This window comes from Mustela lutreola, chromosome 4 (genome assembly GCF_030435805.1).
Source record: "Mustela lutreola isolate mMusLut2 chromosome 4, mMusLut2.pri, whole genome shotgun sequence".
Classification (NCBI taxonomy): Eukaryota; Metazoa; Chordata; class Mammalia; order Carnivora; family Mustelidae; genus Mustela; species Mustela lutreola.
The window spans coordinates 116,879,115-116,897,263 of NC_081293.1; the positions used below are offsets into that span (position 1 = coordinate 116,879,115).

The following is an 18,149-nucleotide window of genomic DNA, read 5'->3' on the forward strand; positions in this document are numbered from 1 at the left end:
GGAATGACATTTTTTCCCACCCTAGGAAAACCTTCGAGACTTGCAGAGATAACTGTGACCAGCCAACTGCATGATCAGCTCAGAGTCGAGATGCCAACCAGTCCTCCCTGTCCTATCCCCAGGAAAATGGAAAGCGTGGAGTTTAACTAGAAAGCCGACAGTAAATTTCTATTATCTTCTGGAATTATGTAATGTTGATGTGTATTTTGTTCCCAGATCCAGAGAGAATCCCCGTGACTAGTAAAAAAAAAAGTGGTCTCAACACCCTCTTAGCCTTTGCCTCTCCTTTTGACCATAGTGGTGTTCAGCTAATAGAACGGGAAGAGGAAGTGTGCATCTTTTATGAAAAAGTAAATATCCAAGAGAAGATGAAGCTAAATGGAGAAATTGAAATACATGTCCTGGAAGAAAAAATCCGGTTCCTGAAACTGAAGATTGCTGAGAAACAGAGAGAGATTCACGTGACCCAGAAATTACTGCCAACCAAGAGGGCCCTCGATGCCGACTTAGCAGTGCTCCAAATTCAGGTGGGGAAAACGTTCATCAGATGCTTCCTGGGACCATTTGCTTTATTTCCCCCCTCTCCTTTATTGGTTTGAAGATCATATTAAGTTCTTACAAATAAATTAAGCCATACCCCACATGGTATCTGTACAAACTCATGAGTTAGATGTCCTCTTTAAAAAGACCACTGCTAAATAAATAAATAAATAAATAAATATGCCACTGCTCTGGGGCATCTGGGTGGCTCAGTCAGTTGAACGTTGGACTCTTGATTTCAGCTCAGGTCATGTTCAAGGTTGTGAGCTCGAGCCCCATGTGGAGCTCCACATTCAGTGGAAAGTCTGCTTGAGATTCTCTCTCCCTCTGCCTCTCCACACCCCCTCCCTCTCTCTAATAAATAAATACATAATAAAAAATCCACTGCTCCAGGGTGGAATTTATGCCTCACTCATCCAGGCTACAGATTTTTTTCCCCCCTGGAAGCATATTCTCCCTTCCTTGGAATTCAGACCCTCCCACATCTCAACTCTACCTTCCTCATAGCTCAAAATTTAGGGAATCCAGGCTTTCAGTGCCATAGGCATAACTATGCTTCTGATGCTTGCAGAAAGATCTTGCTCTCTCATTTTTGGATCTCCTGCCCTCTGAAGCCGAGATTGTTGTTTGTTAATTGACAGTTGCATATAATTAGACTCCTTGTTAATCCCTGTAGTTTCCCTGTCATTTAATAGCCTGGTCTCTGACATGGTCTTTTTATTTATTTATTTTTAAAAAAAAGATTTGTATTTTTTTATTTGACAGAGTGAGAGAGACGGCAAGAGAAGGAACACAAACAGGGGGAGCTGCAGAGAGAGAGGGAGAAGCAGGCTTCCCTTTAATGCATGACTCGATCCCTGGACCCTGGGATCATGACCTGAGCTGAAGGCAGATGCTCAATGACTGAGCCACCCATGTACCCTGAAATGGTCTTTTTTTTTTTTTTTTAAGATTTTATTTATTTATTTGACAGACAGAGATCACGAGTAGGCAGAGAGGCAGGCAGAGAGAGAGAGGAAGGGAAGCAGGCTCCCTGCTGAGCAGAGAGCCCGATGCGGGGGCTCAATCCCAGGACCCTGGGATCATGACCTGAGCTGAAGGCAGAGGCTTCACTGAGTCACCCAGGCATCCCCCAACACAGTCTTTTTAAAAACCAAGCAATTTAAACATGAATAAATAAATATGTAGTATATGCTTAAATAATGAATATAAAGCTGCCTTCTTCACATGCAATAATTGGGATTTTTTTAATGAAAATAGAAGAAAAAAAACTAAAAAATTTGTGGCTTACACTTTTCCCCACTGCCTCAATGTAGCAGGAACAAATTTTAACCTATCATGTTTTCTAAAATGTCAGGTTTGTTTTCAGGTTTTTTCGGATGATGAAATTAAAATATGTTTGGTTAATAGAGTTGTGAAAAAACACAAAAATTAAAAAAAATTCTATTCCCAAGATATAATCACTATTAAAATTATCAAAAATCTGGAAGCAATCTTTCCAGTCTTTTTCAAGGTTTATAAATCAGTGGTTTTCATTAGCTCATGCGGCAGTTTTGGGTCCTGTTTTGTTTTGTTGTTGTTGTTTTCTTTTAATCATGTCATGGGGATTCACATGACTTTGAGGAACAGGATGATGGGTCCACTGTATATTTTAGGCCATTTGAATGTGTGAATGCTGTATCAGTGATAGGATCATTCATTGTGCACAAATGTGCCAAGGTTCTGATTCCAGTGTTTGTTTTTTTAACCTTAAGTTCTCCTATTCACTTCCTCCCTAAGTGTAACCAGTGTAGATGGATTGGCTGGAATACCCCAAGGCATCCCTCAAGCCTCCAAGGTGTCCCCCACAAGATTCTAGTGGCTCTGACTCCTGCGACTAGTGAGCCGTTTATTTGAGGGATCCCCTCATCAGCACACACACCACCTGGCTCACTTCTGTGCTGGGTTGGTGCAGAATTCAGAACTTGCTCCTTCCTTGGACTACCTACACAAAACCATTCCCGCAAGACCTTGGTCTGTGAACCTGTGAAGGTTTGGGGCAACAGCGTGAAGGTGTACATTACAGAAATGTAAGGAACTGCAAATTCAGTATCAGACATCCATGCCTTGCAAAGATCTGCAGGACCACCCATCACTGGTACCATCCCCAGGTGCGTTAGCCCGTGCAGCACCCTCATCCAGCTCTATTCCCCTGACCTGTCTTTCTACCTCTCAACCCTTTCTCTCCACAGCCTTACCTCCTAAGACTGCCCCCAAGCACTCCATACTTGTCATGATTTTACAGAATAATTTGTCTCCTTCCAGCTCCTTCCCAAAACACAGCCTCAGGGCCATCTTTGCTCATACCAAACTATCAAGATGCCCAGCAGAACAAAAGGACTTTAAATTCAGTAAGATCCACCACAGAAGAATTCTCTGTCTACTGTGTAAGCCTTGTTAATCACAAATCGGTACTTCCACACAGTGGATAAAATTCATTGTTCTTAAAATATATGTACTTGGCATTTCATCATATGGAACCAGTTATCTGATGTGAAATATAAATTCAGTTGACCCAAGAGGAAAATATATTTAAACTTTTATGCCTGATAGGAGCCTTTTCCGTTCTGACTGCCTATGAATTGAGACATGTGGGTTATGTGTTATCATCAATTACCTGTCCTGCCAGAGTTAATTCTAAGCTTAAGAATGTTGAATAGAAAGTTTCCCATTAGTCTTCAAAGTCCACAATTATTTGTCTACTCAGCACAAATTACATGGGCCCTTTGAAGGACATGATGTAAAATTTTGAGCCTTAGGCAAATCATTTTTGTACCCTGACTTGCCCTGGTGGATCCCTGTCATATCCTGTTATTTGTCACAGCTGCAGTGTTTTGTGGTTGGTTTGTTTTTGCTTTTGTTTTTTCAAAGTCTTCCCATTTTTTGCATCATTTCCAGAATTCCCTTAAGGTTTGTATTTTTTCAATTGTTTGAAACAGTTTTTAATTGTCTAACAGTCTAATCCAAGGATTATCGTGAGTCATATTTTCCCGGTGCTTATAATAATAGCTCCTTTTTAGGGATCTTGGAAGTCACATGAACTATTTTAGGACACAACACTATTCTGTATTAAAAAAAGTAAGCATGGGGATTAAGGAGGGGACTTGTGATGAGCAGTGGTGTTGTATGTAAGTGTGAGTCACCAAATTCTACACCTGAAATCAATATTGTGTGTGTTAACCAACCATAATTTAAATAAAAACTTTAAAAAAAGAAAAAGTAAACAGTTTTTCCTCAGAGACCCATGGGGAAATAAGAGCAATCAAGGTACTAATTTGATAAGCAAGCACTGTATTTTTGTTCCTTATTTAATTTCCTAGTTAATAAACAGAAACATTAAACACTGTTAATAATAAATGGAATAATTATGTATTTATGCCTGTTTATATATATATGTACTTTAAGTCCATATTAAGGGCAATTAAGCAATGTTGAGAGGGAGAAAAAGGAAAAAAATAAATTATTTATGTTACTATTTTAAATTCTTTTTGTGAGGAGAAGGCAAATACATGAATTAAAGATTAAATTTTACCCGTATCACTCTGGGACATGTTGTGAAGTACTGAGATGTGTGCTCTCAGTTAATGAGTCAGCCCCTTTGGACTGGGCCTTACCTTCCCATTTGACAGCTAAGGCAACTAAGGTTTAGAGAAGATAAGTGATTTGCTTAAGATTCTACAGGTTTTCAGTAGAAAAGTTGAAAATGATGAATCTTGGGGGAGCCTGGGTGGCTCAGGAGGTTAAGCGTCTGCCCTCGGATCAGGTCATGATCTCAGGGTCCTGGGATGGAGTCCCGCATTGGGCCCCCTGCTCAGCGGGGAGCTTGCTTCTCCCTCTCCCTCTGCTGCTCATCCTGCTTGTGCTCTCTCACACTCTCTGTCAAATAAACAAAGTCTTAAAAAAGAGAAAGAAAAGAAAATGATGACTCTTGGTTTTCACAGTGTTCTACATCTCTCCCCATAAAATGAAACTAAGTGTGACTGCCTCTCCTACTTGGGAGCTGCCTTATTTCTTCATCTACTTCAAAGTCTCGTTAAATCAACAAATATCGTTGAAATATGAAACATTATATTAGGCAGTTAGCAAAAAAGGTAAAAAATAGTTCAGGCTATTTCCTCACAGACCTATACACTGTATTGACCTAATAATTAAGAACTTTATTCTTTGGGAAGCCATTAAACCTATTGCCAACAAAGGGTTATAAGCTGGAGTCTCGTATGTTGTCTGCTTTGTATATTGTCTACTTTGGCTTCTATAACAACCTAAAATGAAGAGGTCAGTTCTGTATATTTTGAGCTGTGCAACCACACAGCATCCCAGAGGTATGACACAAAGGACTGGTTGTCATCCGCTCTTTCTCTGATGACTCAGAACTCACTGCCTTGCTTCAGAGAACAGGTACAGAGCATCACCTTCACGGTACCATGGGTGAGCAGACTTACTGTTCAACCCAGATCCCAGCTGATGGGATTTTAGAGGAGTTCTCTTCCACCTTTGCCTGCATGGATCCTTCCAAAAGACTCTGAAGACCCTGGGCTATATAGTTTTAAAATTTACTGAGCAATACAGTTAGTTTTGAAGTTAACGTTTCCTTCTTTGTTTAACAGTTTTCTCAGTGTACAGACAGAATAAAAGACCTGGAGAAAAAATTCATAAATCCTGAGGATGAGAGCAGAATCTGCTTCATTCCAGGGAAAGATATGACCCAAGAAGAAATGATCAAAAAATTAGATGCAGTAAGCATTCTTTCTTATAATAGTGTCTACTAGCCCTTTGTTGATCAGTGTCCCAGTGGTCTGTGGTACTGTTTCATCTGATGCCGACAGATTTATCCCCCATCCCTTGCTCTTCTAGCCACTAATACAGTCCTTTCATCGTAATCCAGTAACAAAAGCTAAGCTTGTTTCTAATGCTTGCCAGAAAGAAAGAAAACCTGAGTGGTTTCAAGATGCCCACTTTTGTCTCATAGCCCAAAGGAACAATTTTGGCATCTTTAGTGCATTGATTTGTCTTCCCGATGGGGACGTATCAGAGGAATGGCAACATGGAAACTGAGTGGAGCTGAGAGGGCCACCCTCTGCCATGGAGAGGAAGCCTTCCCAGGGCTGTCTGGAGGGGGTTGGAGCGAGGAAGGTCTTGGCCTAGCCCAGCACTAAAGACTTTCCTAGAACCACCTTGCAATTGTGTAAAAGCAATGTGTCTTCATTAAGGGGAAAAATAGTACTCTAATTAAGAAAGATTTTTGACATGCATGACTTTTTTGTCCTTTTATTGAATTTGTTTTCAACTCTAGCTGGAACTACAGCTGGCCAAGAAGGAGGAGAAGTTACTGGAAAAGGACTTCATCTATGAACAGGTGTCCCGGCTCACTGACAGGCTCTGCAGCAAAACTCAGGCCTACAAGCAGGACACGCTGCTCTTAGCCAAGAAGGTCTGCCTGAGACCCTTGTCTCTTCTGCCTACAGGCCTTTCATTTCCCACAGACTGCCGTTATTTATCCAGAGCAGCACTGGAGAGATACATAAAGATGTAGAATTGAAGATGTAAAGATAAATCTTAGAAAATTATCCAAAGTAGTTTTCAGTCTTGTTCCTTGAATGAATATTCACTTTATACTGGGCAAACTTAAGCTTTTCTTTTCTTTTATTTTTAAAGATTTTATTTATTGGGGTGCCTGGGTTGCTTAGTGGGTTAAAGCCTCTGCCTTCGGCTCAGGTCATGATCTCAGGGTCCTGGGATCGAGCCCCACATCCAGCTCTCTGCTCAGCGGGGAGCCTGCTTCCTCCTCTCTCTCTGCCTTTCTTGCTGCCTACTTGTGATCTCTGTGTGTCAAATAAATAAAATCTCTTTTTAAAAAAAAAAAAAGATTTTATGTATTTATTTGACAGAGAGAGAGATAGCGAGAAAGGAAATACAAGCAGAGAGAGTGGGAGAGGGAGAAGCAGGCTCCCTGCTGAGCAGGGAGACCAATGCAGGGCTCAATCGCAGGACCCTGGGATCATGACTCGAGTCGAAGGCAGATGCTTAATGACTGAGCCACCTAGGCGCCCCAGACTTAAGCTTTTCTTTCTTTCTTTCTTTCTTTTTTTTTTTTTTTTGAAGATTTTATTTGTTTATTTGACAGAGATCACAAGTAGGCAGAGAGGCAGGCAGAGAGAGAGAGAGGAGGAAGCAGGCTCTCCAATGAGCAGAGAACCCAAAGCGGGACTGAGATCATGACCTGAGCCAAAGGCAGAGGCTTTAACCCACTGAGCCACCCGAACTTAAGCTTTTCAATGACAGTTTATAAGTTTCACTTAACAGGGCACCTATTCAAAATAAGTTACTACTCTTATATTTCATGTGCCAAGTTAAAGCATTTCTAGTTCCTTGTACTAAGAGGGCCTCACTTATCCAGCAGGCAACATGTAAACACCCGCAATGCAGAACTCAGCCAGGACCCAGGAACAGACAGGGACTATTACAAGAGAACAGCAATCACATGACACCCATGCCTAGTAGTCGTAATTTCATACATTTAAAATATGGGAACTGCTGGAATCAAAGCTACCTGGTCAGGCTAGGCCTGCTCGAGTGGCCCTGGGAGGGGCAGCTGGCAGGCAGGAGGTTGGTGATCCAGGGGAGGAAGGGCCTCGCACCACCTCGAAGTGAGAGGACCCCCCCCCCCGACCCCCGCTCACCTGGCCTTCTGGCCCCCAGGAGCCTCCTGCTGTGGCAGCAGAGGGATTTGAGTCAGCAATAGTTATTGAACCTGCTGTGTGCTCCCCTTGTGAGCACATGAGGCTGTGAGGGCAGAAGCAAAGAGGAAGGGTCCACACCTAGTGTCGGGAGACAGGTAAAAAAGTAGACCATGGTAACACCCACACCCGTGATGGTGGGCTCCTGGTGGCAGCGACCGTTCCTCATTCTTTTTCTTCTTCTTTTTCTAAAGATTTTATTTGAGAAAAAGAGAGAGAGAAAGAGTGTGTGTGGGGGGGTGTGCGTGCGCGCACGCGCACGCACGTGCACGCACATGCACAGAGGAAGAGGTGGAGGGAAGGTGAGAGAATCTCAAGCAGACCCCCTGCTGAGTGCAGAGCCCCACTCTGGGCTTGATCACATGACTCTGAGATCATGACCTGAGCCAAAACTACAAGTCTGACACTTACCAAACTGAGCCACTCAGGAGCCCCTTGCTCCTCATTCTCCTTAATTTCCCCAGTGCCTAGTGTGCACTAAACTCAAGAAAATTGTTTATCATATGAGTGGTTCCATCCTGGAAACAGTTCTGGCACACTACAGAAACAGAAAATCACTGTAAATCTCAGGTCTCCTTTGCTGTCTTTATTAGGCTTTTACAGGACTGCTCTGAGGACTTCCGCCAGCCAGCTGGTCCCTCAGTCCCGGGGCTTGTGTGCAATTCACAACTTTACTTCAGAAAATAAGAAATGTTAAGACTTGTATAGTCTCATGAACTTTGCCTGAATTAGCACGCTCGATGTTTCTTTAAATGTTGCCTCCCTTCCTTTTGCAAATGAATTTCCCTTTCTTTAGGGTAAGTCTGTTTTCAGGGAGGGCTGGCTTGTGGAAGCTGTTGGCAGAGTCTGTCCAGAAGTCAACTGTAATGCTAGGGAAATGCACATGGTGGCGATTGCCACCTGGGTAGGTTCATTCCTAGGAGTCAGCCCCGTCTTTATCTCCCCCACCCCACCTGCCTTTCCCCACCTTTGTGGCTCTCTCCCTGGCTTCCCCCCGCCCTCATTTAAAACTTTGTAGTAGGCAGAACTAGAAGGTAGAATGGTTCAGATTCCAGGTCTGTGATTTACCAATACAAGTGAATGACCTTGAGGAGGATGCATGAACCATCTTAAAAATAAGTTTCCTTATCTGTGAAATCAGTGTGATAATCAGTTTAAGTTGTAAGCATTCAATAGTTGAGAAGTGGCCTAATTCCTTGTGGGAGATCAACAAGAATGCATATCTCAAGTCTCTCACCTTTCCTAGGGAGCTTAGGACTCCTCTTGCAGATCTCCCAAGTGAAGAGAAAATGGGAAGTCCCAGGGTGCCTGGGTGGAAAAGTTGGTTACGCATCTAACTCTTGACTTTTGGCTCAGGTCACGATCTCAGGGTTGTGAGATTGAGCCCCATTTCCATGCTGGGCACTGAGACTGTTTAAGATACTCTCCCTCTCCCCCCTGCCTCTCCTTCTAAATAAAAGGGGTGGGGGGAAATCCCAATGGAAGACAGAGCAGCTCAGAAGCCCAGAGTAACACCATCCTTCTTTGGAGAAGAAAAGGAGGTTGGCTAGTTACATCCACATACACACAACATTCAAGTATGCCAAAACTGATGAATTAGTGCAATTTAAGATAATGACTCACCATTGAAGCTTTTAGTTTCCTAAAAATTACTGCAGTGTAGAACAATTTTAAAAATGTATTTTCCTTATTCCTTTAAAGAGACAATGTATATATAATAATCAGTCATTAAATTTTCAGAGAAAGATAAATCACTGGCAGCAACATTTCTCTACACAAATGTACAGATAGACCAGTGTATACTCTACTAGGAGAAGAAAGTGTTTCAAGATCAGGTGTAGTTTTTGGAAACTCATATTCATATGTCAGTGTACCCTGGTTCAAAGGCCTGGAGGATTAAAATAGAATAGAATTAATTATTTCATTCACTCAACATTGTTTTAATTGTGCTTGGTGTCTATGTTCCACTTAGGCCAGAAACTTAGACATCAAGAATACCCTGTCCCCCTCTCTTTAACACCTCTTAAAAATAAAGGGACTATTTCCCTCAGTGCTATGCACTTCGAGCTCTATTAACCAGATGAACAGATCTGTTTCTTCTCCATCCTATCCTTATTCACACAGCCAAGGTACTGGCCTCGATCTCCGAGATCTCTAATTCTTATTTTTCTCTGCATACCCCCTTAAACTCTCCTTCCTTCAGGGAAGGTTGCCCCCCACCATCCTAGACAGCCCTCAACCCGCCATTTTCTTAACTCTTCATGGAAGGTATGTAGTCTAAGCCTTGGGCACTTTCATTCTAGATGAACGGCTACCGGAAAAAGATCAAAGATGCTACGGAGCAAATGATGGCTCTAGTTGCTGAGCTGTCCATGAAACAAGCTCTGGCCATTGAACTCCAAAAGGAAGTCAGAGAGAAAGAAGACTTCATCTTCTCTTGCAATTCCAGGATAGAAAAGGGTCTGCCACTCAATAAAGACATTGAGAGAGAATGGTTGAAGGTACTACGAGATGAAGAAATGTATGCCTTGGCCATCGCTGAAAAATCTCGGGTAAGCTTTGCTTCCTTGTCGCATTGGTAAAGAGTGCCAGGAAGGGCCATTTTGAGGGATTTCAGTCCTCCCAAAATAGAAGAAAAATTCCCACTCTACCACACACCTTGTTAGAAAGGAGTTTTGCTTAAGACAGGATGTAGACAAGTCAAAATCATAGTCCAGAGTCCCATAATACTCTCCAGAAAGCCCTGATTGAGCACCAAGGCCCACCCCACAGTCTTATGACATGGCCTCTGTGGCATTCAGCCATTGGCAGGATGGTGGCTCAGCTGGCTCCGGTTTTATCCATACGTCTTTAGTCTCTGTCCTTGTACCCCTACTCAGACCATACCTTATTCTCCCATGTCTGGCTATCAGGGGCCCCCACAGCACACTGCAAGGCCTTCAGCATCTTCCAGGTGCCACAGCCTTCTGCAGACTCTGCCCCTTGGTGTGTGTCTTAGGCCTCAAGATCACATCTTTCTTCTCCTGCCACTGGCCTCAGTCTAGGTCTATCACTGACTGTCCCTGCATGATGGGTGCCAAGTCTTGCCTACTCCTGTGACCTTTTAATATTTTTACAATGGAATTGGGCATCTTTCTAAGAAGACTACATCCTGGAGACCTACAACTCAGAGACTATCAAGTAGATATCCCACAAAGGATCATTATTCACTCCCTAACCCAGGAACACATGCCTTCCAAATACGTACTAGGAGTATCTGAAAATAGGGTCAGATTTGTAAACCCCACAGTGCCCAAGACTGTTTTTTAGGGCATTCAGATTTTACTTGTGGTGTCCCAGCTGTCATTTATCTGTCTCCATTATTTAGAGTTCTTAGTACCGTAAGAACTTCCTCTATTCTCCAGAAGCACAGGCAGAATCCTGGCACCTTGAGGTTCGAAGCAAACTGCTGACCACATCTCTCCTCTGGTTCTACTTTACTCCTTAGTTCCTCCTTTGTAACATTTGCTCACCAATGAGTACTCCAGCGTTTTTCAAAAACATGGAAATAATTAGTGCTTGATGAAAGATACTGAAGCTGGAAGACAGGGAATTTAGGACCCGCTAACCAGTTTATGAACCCTAAACCCCCAGAACAGAATGATGCTTGAGCCACATGGGTCATTCCCAGGAGACGAGTGTGTGTGTGTGTGTGTGTGTGTGTGTGTGTGTGTGTGTGTGTTTAGTGACTCCACCCTCATACCCTCCTATCCCTTTGGGAAAATATCAACCAGCACAGCCTAAGGCTGCTCAGACCCAGCTGTGACTGCTGGACCCTAACTATGAAGTGACTTCAGTATAATTTTCAGGAGACTAAAAAGGAAAAATCATTCTTTGCAGGAGTTCTTGGTAACAGATAACCGCCAGCTGCCCAATGGTGTTTACACAACTGCAGAGCCACGTCCAAATGCCTACATCCCAGAGGCAGAGGCCACTCTTCCTTTGCCCAAACCATATGGCGCCTTGGCTCCTTTCAAGCCCAGTGAACCGGGGTCCAATATGAGGCACATAAGAAAACCTGTTACAAAGCCAATTGAAATCTGAGCATGTGAACCAATCTGGGCTTCTAAAGGAGACACTTTAATCAGGCTTCCTCATATGCACCGCTGGAAAGTATCACTATAGCAGCTCTAAATTACAAATAGTGTCCACAATCAACCAACAACGGACAACAACATGGCTTCCTTTCACACTCATCAGCAACTACATTTTACGTGATGTTACAGAGAATTTTCCTTCAGTTATGTCCAAGCATATTTCTGTATTTTTTTCTTTTTTTTCTTTATATACTATCTTTCAGGAATATGTAGTTAAAAAAAGAAAAATAAATTTTCAGTGCAGTACAGAAATTGGCAGTGTGGTCTTTGTTTATTAAAGAAGAAAAATGCACATACTGTTTAATACATTCACTTGAAAAAGAAAGATAGAATTATTGTTTGAAAAATAAAATATCCCAAGTATCACAGAAGTTATAATTTACTTTGTTAAATAGTTGCATTTGAAGTTCATGTTGGTAAATGTAAATCAAGTAAAAAGCAGTAAGGAAAATTGTCCTTCTTAAAGTAATATTATGGTCATTCTTTTTACAAGTAAAGAGTCCTTTTGCCGCAAAAATAGTTATACTCTAATTTATCTTTCTTATAAATCTAGATTTTTTTTACAATATCATATACAAATAAACCTGTGATTAAGTTCTGACTCCAGATTTTATAAAATTTCAATGAAAGCATTTACAGCTTTGCATATAGCAGTTGGAAAATGAGGCCAGTTCCACTTACTTTGTTACTCTGATTTTATTGCATTTTACCTAAGTATGTTTTCCTAATTCTGTTTTTATATTTTCTCATGTATGAAAATACCCAAGTGGATTTGAAAACGGATTTTACCTCATTAATATGTTTAAGCCATATTTCATATTGGGGTCAGGTATGGATTTTGTGTCACAATTCTGGAAGTGAGAAATACCACATTCCTTCTTCTTTTTTTTTTTTTTTTCTAAATGAAACAAAATCTGTTTCAAGCCCCCATCCTGCCAGAATGGAGGGAAATTTAATCTCATCCTCAGCCTCCAAGTCAGTCCTGAATCTAAGTTGGTTGTTTTATAAAGTTATTAAAAAGCAAAGTGCCCATGATAAATAACAGTGTGATTAACACAAAGAAACACTGCATACTTTAACACAGTTCCCGGGTTGCAGAGATCCAAAAAACAGACCTATAGGAATGATGTAAGAGTGGAAATACAATTTTTTAACAGAAAGGGATGAATGTTTAAGTATTACAGTCTGTGATACTGGTGCACACAGAAGGGGCCACCGTGTGCCGGCATGGTGGGGAGTCACAGACTGATGGACCAGTTTATCTGCCCTTAAACATATATAAGATTTCAGTAAGTGGGGAGGGACTTCCAGATGGGGGAAATAGCCTGAGCCAGGCTCGGAAGTAAGAAGACAAAAGCTGTTCAAGGCCCAGCGAACTGCCCTGGCTGGAACAGCATGTTCATGTTGGGGGAACCGTGTCAGGCTGGGATTTAGGAAGTCCTGCATGTGGAGGAGTTTGGGTCTTATCCTGTAGCAAATGGCTGTGAGCAGAAGAGCGACAGGACCAGTTTCAATATAAGTTGGACGACAGGGACTTCAGAAAGACAGCATAACAACACAAGTATGAAAGGGTAGGGGGTGAAAAATAGAAGAAAAAAAAATAGGTGAAAAAAAAAAGATCATTATCTTCTCAAGAGAAGAGAGTCTAACATGCTGACAGGGCTCTGATATTTTGAGCCTCTATGACAACTACATATTTGACCAAAAAGGGAAATTCTGTAGGAGAGGGCAGTTTTGGGGACACAAGTATGCTTTTTGGAAGAGAGGTTGAATGACTGTACTACCTAGTGATATTCAGAATCATAACAATTCCGCCAAGTTCCCTGTGAGAAACTGTGAAGAGAGAAAAGCAAAGGGCACGGGCTGAGTCAGGCAAGTGACCACCATTATGGGTCAGAATGAAGCACTATAAAAGAGACGGGGAAGAAAAAAGAAAAGGGGGAGAACTAGTTAGGTGTCCTTGGGGGCCTCAGAGACAGAACATGCTTGTGGGCTCATGATTCCTGGCTGGCATAAAAAGGACTATGTTCAAAAAATGAGAGTCAGGCCAAAACCTTCAGTGTTTTTTATTATTTTTTTTAATGTCAAGATATTACTAAATCAAATTTTTATAAATACAAAAAAAACTTTAACATATTACAGCACAGTTCCATCACAAAGACAAATCCTACTCTTCAGGCCGTTATGTACACACTGCTGTATGGGACAAATTACCCATTACTGGACATAGCCAGATTTGACCCAGTCCAAATCCCCAGTTCCCTGTTCAGTTCTTTGAAAAGTATCCTCTTTCCAAATACAGTCCTTCCGTAACGAATTTTTCTGTTTCTCATGTGTTATCTTCAGTGACACATCTAGTTTTTGTTCTTCTAAGCACTGTCCCCTACATATTTTAAAGCATATTTTATTTCAGAGTGCAAAAGTGAGTACAAAGTCGCTTTGGGCCTATGAAGTCATTAGGAAGATAAGCCACTAGGAAGATAAGCCAGTAAGTCAGCCCTTACGACATGTCATGCTTCTCAGACCATTCTGTCACCCCTGTCCACTTGATGGCTTATCTGCTTTTAGTAGTTTAGTTCTGCCTGAATGAGTACCAGACTGAAATTCAGATGGCTTAACAATGTATTCTGATTTGGGTTACCAATTGTAAGTATTGGTAAAGGACTCTTTTGACGGAAGTCAAGCTAATGAGCAAGACTGAAACATCGGAAGCAGATACAATGGCATGTTCTTTTTTATAAGCCTAAGAGCATCGTGGTGTGTTTTAGAGCTGCTTCCTCCACAAACTTTGCGTCCACATTGTCATGTCCTTCAAAAGCTAACAGAGCTGGAAAAGTAAGGGAAAAGAGTTACTACGTAGCCATGGAATTTCTAGAATCACATTGTGCCTGTGGCTCATTGAAATCGTAATTATTTTATATTTTAGTAAAACACATTACTCTGAAAATGTGTTCTTAAAATTCATTCTACCTCAGGCCCCAAGAAAGGTCATTCGCACCAACCGAATGGGTTTTGAAACCTCTTAAACCCTTTTAAAACCAAATTCTTTTGGTAATTTACTCTGGGAATGAAATTGTATGCTACTAATTAAAACCAGCTGCAGCAGGACTACTTAGAAGCAAGGGGTAGTCCAGAAAGAAAGGGGTCCACACAAGTGAACTGGGACAGCCGTGTCAAGAGAAAAAGCAGGAAAGCCCGAGGGCAGGTGAGTGATGTTACCTGGATTGGAAGATTCTATATCTGCGAGTATTTCAATGAAGTAGTTCAGGGGCAGGAACTCCACACTGCCTGGCGATTTGTCAATCATAGAACTCCGGGGCTACAAGGAAAACCACGTCTGCTATTAGCTGATTCCCCAAAACAAGCACGAACTTTAAAAAGAGGGCAAAGAACTACAGTTTCTGTCTCTGCAGACACACTGAAACGGGCTGATAGGATCCAACTACACTTAGTGGGGCCATGCTCGCTCGCACACTCACCTGTTTCTTATAGTTCAGCAGCAGTACCCTCACGTGGTTCCGGGAAATGATGTTAGAACTCATAGGATGATCCCAAAGGCGACAGATCTTCTGACCAATAAGCTTAGGCAAATCGAAAAATATGGAGCATGGGATTTTTAGGGCATTGAAACTACTCTGTGTGATACCATAATGATGGACCCATTGTATTATATGTCTGTCCAGATGCACAGAATGAACAACACTGTTAACTATGGACTTAGGGTGATGGTGATGCGTCAGTGCAAGTTCATCAGTGGGAACACAGGGACCGTGGTGGTGGGGGATGCTGGTCATAGGGGACGCTCTGCATGTATGGAGGCAGTGGGCTGGACGGGGACTCTCTGGACCTTGCACGTAATTTTCCTGTGAACTTAAAACTTCTCTAAAGAAATTAAGTCAATAACAACAATAAAAATGCAAAAATATACAAGTACACGTACCTTATAGCTACCTATAATTTAAGAAGGATTACTTCCAAGTAGCTGGTTAGTCTACAGGAGAGGCCCTTTATGGTTAATGACCCTTGAAGAAAGCCCTCTCCTATGAGGTGTGCCTCTGAATTTTGAATAAATACTCCCTTAAATTCAACCCCGAAGAGAGTCATTTATTCACTGATGTTGCCAAATTCTTTTGAAATGGAGTTCATCTGCCACTCTTCAAAATAGGGTACCTGCAAACTCTAAGTGAGGTCTTTACAGGAAGGGGCATGTTCTCGCCAATGTTTGCCCAGAAAATTTTAATTCCCTGAAAGTTCGAGGCAAAAAAAGGAACGAAAGAAAAAATCCAATGTAGAGATCAAACTAAATGTTCAGAGACTTTCCCCAGAGAGACCTAGCCATGGAAAATATGCTTTGTTTTCTATCCTTGCCTTTGCTTCAGTAAGCCGTGAGGAGGAGAAGGTGTTACAAAGGAAAAAGATGAAGTCCAGAAGGCAGCGGACATCCCTTCGTGGGAGGATTGTGCCAGAGATACAAGTGTTCAAGGTATGTAAACAGAGCAGAGAGCTGGCCCTGGGCTCGCAGGGTCACGAAGTTTGCCGAGTCTGAGGCTCTGAAGACCTTGCTGTGGAATTTCATATTTTCATAGTATTTCTGACTCTGAGAGCTAATATCCCCCGTAAAAAACAAGGAGTGCCTGGCTAACCCTTTCTCTCATGTTTCTCATTCTTCCTTCAACCTGGGAATGTTTTCCTGCTGTGGTAGAAACGGCAGTGAGAGGAAATGCAGTTCCAGAACCTTCTGACCTCACCTGTATTTAAATTTCTTATCAGTTTAAATGCCAAAAGCACATGCTTCCTCTCTCCCTCCCCTCAGATTCACAGATATAAATATTAGTGTGGTTTCCTAAGAGGAGAAAATGGCTAAATGTTTCAGGCAGGCTGTGCCAGGCAGTACAAAGCCAGAGGAACAAGCACTTTGTCGGTGCGGCAGGGGTGGAGAAGGATGGGAGTTCTTGGAAAGGACTGAAGAGTGAAGCAGTTCAATTGACTTTAGCCCAAAACAAATGAATGCTCCCTTTGCAGGAAGAAACTGAAGGAGGCTCATACCAAGGGTTATGGAGAGAATAAAACATAATTCAGGATTACCGGGGGAAGCCGCACAATGATGCTGAATTTTAGTTTTTCATTTTTCTCTGAATTGTCCAGATCTACAAAAAAGTTAGATTGGCAAATAAAACAAATCTCCATTTTAATCATCTGAGCAAGCTAATAATACTTCAGTGGTTCGATCTGATAACACACATATCCCCACCCTGGATTCTCAAGCCAATTCTAACAATATCTTGAAATCTCTCAGTACAAGGGCTGTCTCTTAATGAAGCAGTTGCTACATGGCATGGAGCATGTTCTGTAACAAGCTGCTGCTCACAAAACAATTTTACTAGCTAAAAACAGAAGACACCTCGGGAAACAGCAAATACTGGAACATTTATTAGCACAACTCATCTCCAAAACACCACAATGAAGAATTTCAGCAAGGGATTACACTAGAGACCTTTAGGTTCAGGTTCGCATGCCCACTGCCTCTCTCCATTTCCCTTGCACCTCAGTCTAAGTCTGAGATGACAGAGTTAATCAGCTGAAAGTAAGCCATTTCATGACATTTTCTTGAGAAGGCTTCGGAGTCTCCTATCCTCAAGTGCCCTCGTGTACGGAGAAGGAATGTAATAGCCATGTGGGGCTTGAGAAGCCCTTTGGGGCCTCTTGAAGGCCTAAGGCGCTTTAAATTAGCCCAAAGTCTGGTTACAGGAAATGAACTGTACTCAGCAGGACAAGCTGCCTCATTTGCAGAGTCCACTGCAAAAGGCAAATGAGGATCCCCTTGTTTCAATATTAAGGATTTCAAGATTTAATGCCGAGCATGAAACCGAGCACAGATGGCCCTGCACGCAGCAGGGCCCTGTGTGACCAATGGGTGGCACACCACGGAGCCAGCCCTAATGGGGCTCAGAGCGGGGTGGGCTCTGTGGTGAACTCGGAGCCTCTTACCTTTCATGAGCCTCGTGACAGCTGTTTCAGTGAGAAGCAACACCCCATTATCGAAGTAATGCAGCAGGTTATGCAAGGGGAGGCAGTGGACGCCGAGCATTGTATGCAGAGTGTGGAAACCTACACGAGAGATTGGGAGGGTAAACAGGGTCAGCCAGTGTCTCCAGCCTTCTAGAGGGAGAGAACTCAATGACGTTAAGAAAGCCCTTAGCCCAGTGCCTTGGCACCTAGAGTCTAACACATGCTACTTGAAGAGAGGTCCAAGTCCCCTGCTTCGTGTTATCATGACTAAGGATTGTGCTGAGTAGATATGAGTTCCCAGCAAGCATGTGTGTCCCTTCCTAGGCAAAAGGACAAAAAGAGTCCAAGGCCTGGATGAGGAAAAACCATTTTACAGCTTAATAGGCTTGCAATTCTGCAGTAAGATGGCAAAAGAGAACAATTAACAGAAGAGCTTCAAAACTCCAGGTGCCCAGGTTAAAATGCTGACACATGGGGACCACCTTGTCAACACAGAAATTTTGAACCAGTGGGGGACAGTCTGTATGCCCGACCCCTGTGTATGCCCTGAAGAAGGGCTTTTGAGTTCTGCTTGAACTTAATTTAAAAAAAAAAAAAATTTAATAGTATGGTCAGAGAGCAAATCTATAGGAATTCAAGAGAGAAGAAGGCAATGCCCCCAAACCCAAGTCTCATGGGGAGGGCTACT

The 18,149-nt window shown here is 42.4% G+C and overlaps 2 protein-coding genes across 12 annotated transcripts in view; one reads left to right on the forward strand and one right to left on the reverse strand.

Moving 5' to 3' along the window:
* The window catches only part of CCDC146 (coiled-coil domain containing 146), a 117,310-nt gene extending 105,606 nt beyond the window's left edge, over nucleotides 1–11,704 (forward strand). For all 4 annotated transcript variants that reach the window (XM_059170917.1, XM_059170915.1, XM_059170918.1 and 1 more), the window contains exons 15-19: nucleotides 299–527; nucleotides 5,187–5,315; nucleotides 5,873–6,010; nucleotides 9,620–9,868; nucleotides 11,196–11,704. In XM_059170917.1, coding sequence (XP_059026900.1) covers nucleotides 299–527; nucleotides 5,187–5,315; nucleotides 5,873–6,010; nucleotides 9,620–9,868; nucleotides 11,196–11,399 — 949 coding nt within the window. In that variant the 3' untranslated portion in view covers nucleotides 11,400–11,704. The remainder of the gene's footprint in view (nucleotides 1–298; nucleotides 528–5,186; nucleotides 5,316–5,872; nucleotides 6,011–9,619; nucleotides 9,869–11,195) is intronic.
* A 1,380-nt stretch (nucleotides 11,705–13,084) lies between these two features.
* GSAP (gamma-secretase activating protein) overlaps nucleotides 13,085–18,149 on the reverse strand; it is a 77,826-nt gene continuing 72,761 nt past the window's right edge. For 3 of the 8 annotated variants that reach the window (XM_059170921.1, XM_059170922.1, XM_059170919.1), the window contains 5 exons: nucleotides 17,441–17,560; nucleotides 16,538–16,599; nucleotides 14,932–15,033; nucleotides 14,672–14,771; nucleotides 13,087–14,279 (listed from right to left, as the gene is read on the reverse strand). In XM_059170921.1, the coding sequence (XP_059026904.1) occupies nucleotides 14,188–14,279; nucleotides 14,672–14,771; nucleotides 14,932–15,033; nucleotides 16,538–16,599; nucleotides 17,441–17,560 (476 nt within the window). In that variant the 3' untranslated portion in view covers nucleotides 13,087–14,187. Of the gene's footprint in view, nucleotides 14,280–14,671; nucleotides 14,772–14,931; nucleotides 15,034–16,537; nucleotides 16,600–17,434; nucleotides 17,561–18,149 lie in introns of those variants that run through there. The other 5 variants (XR_009352809.1, XR_009352807.1, XM_059170923.1 and 2 more) reach the window with 4 other exon arrangements.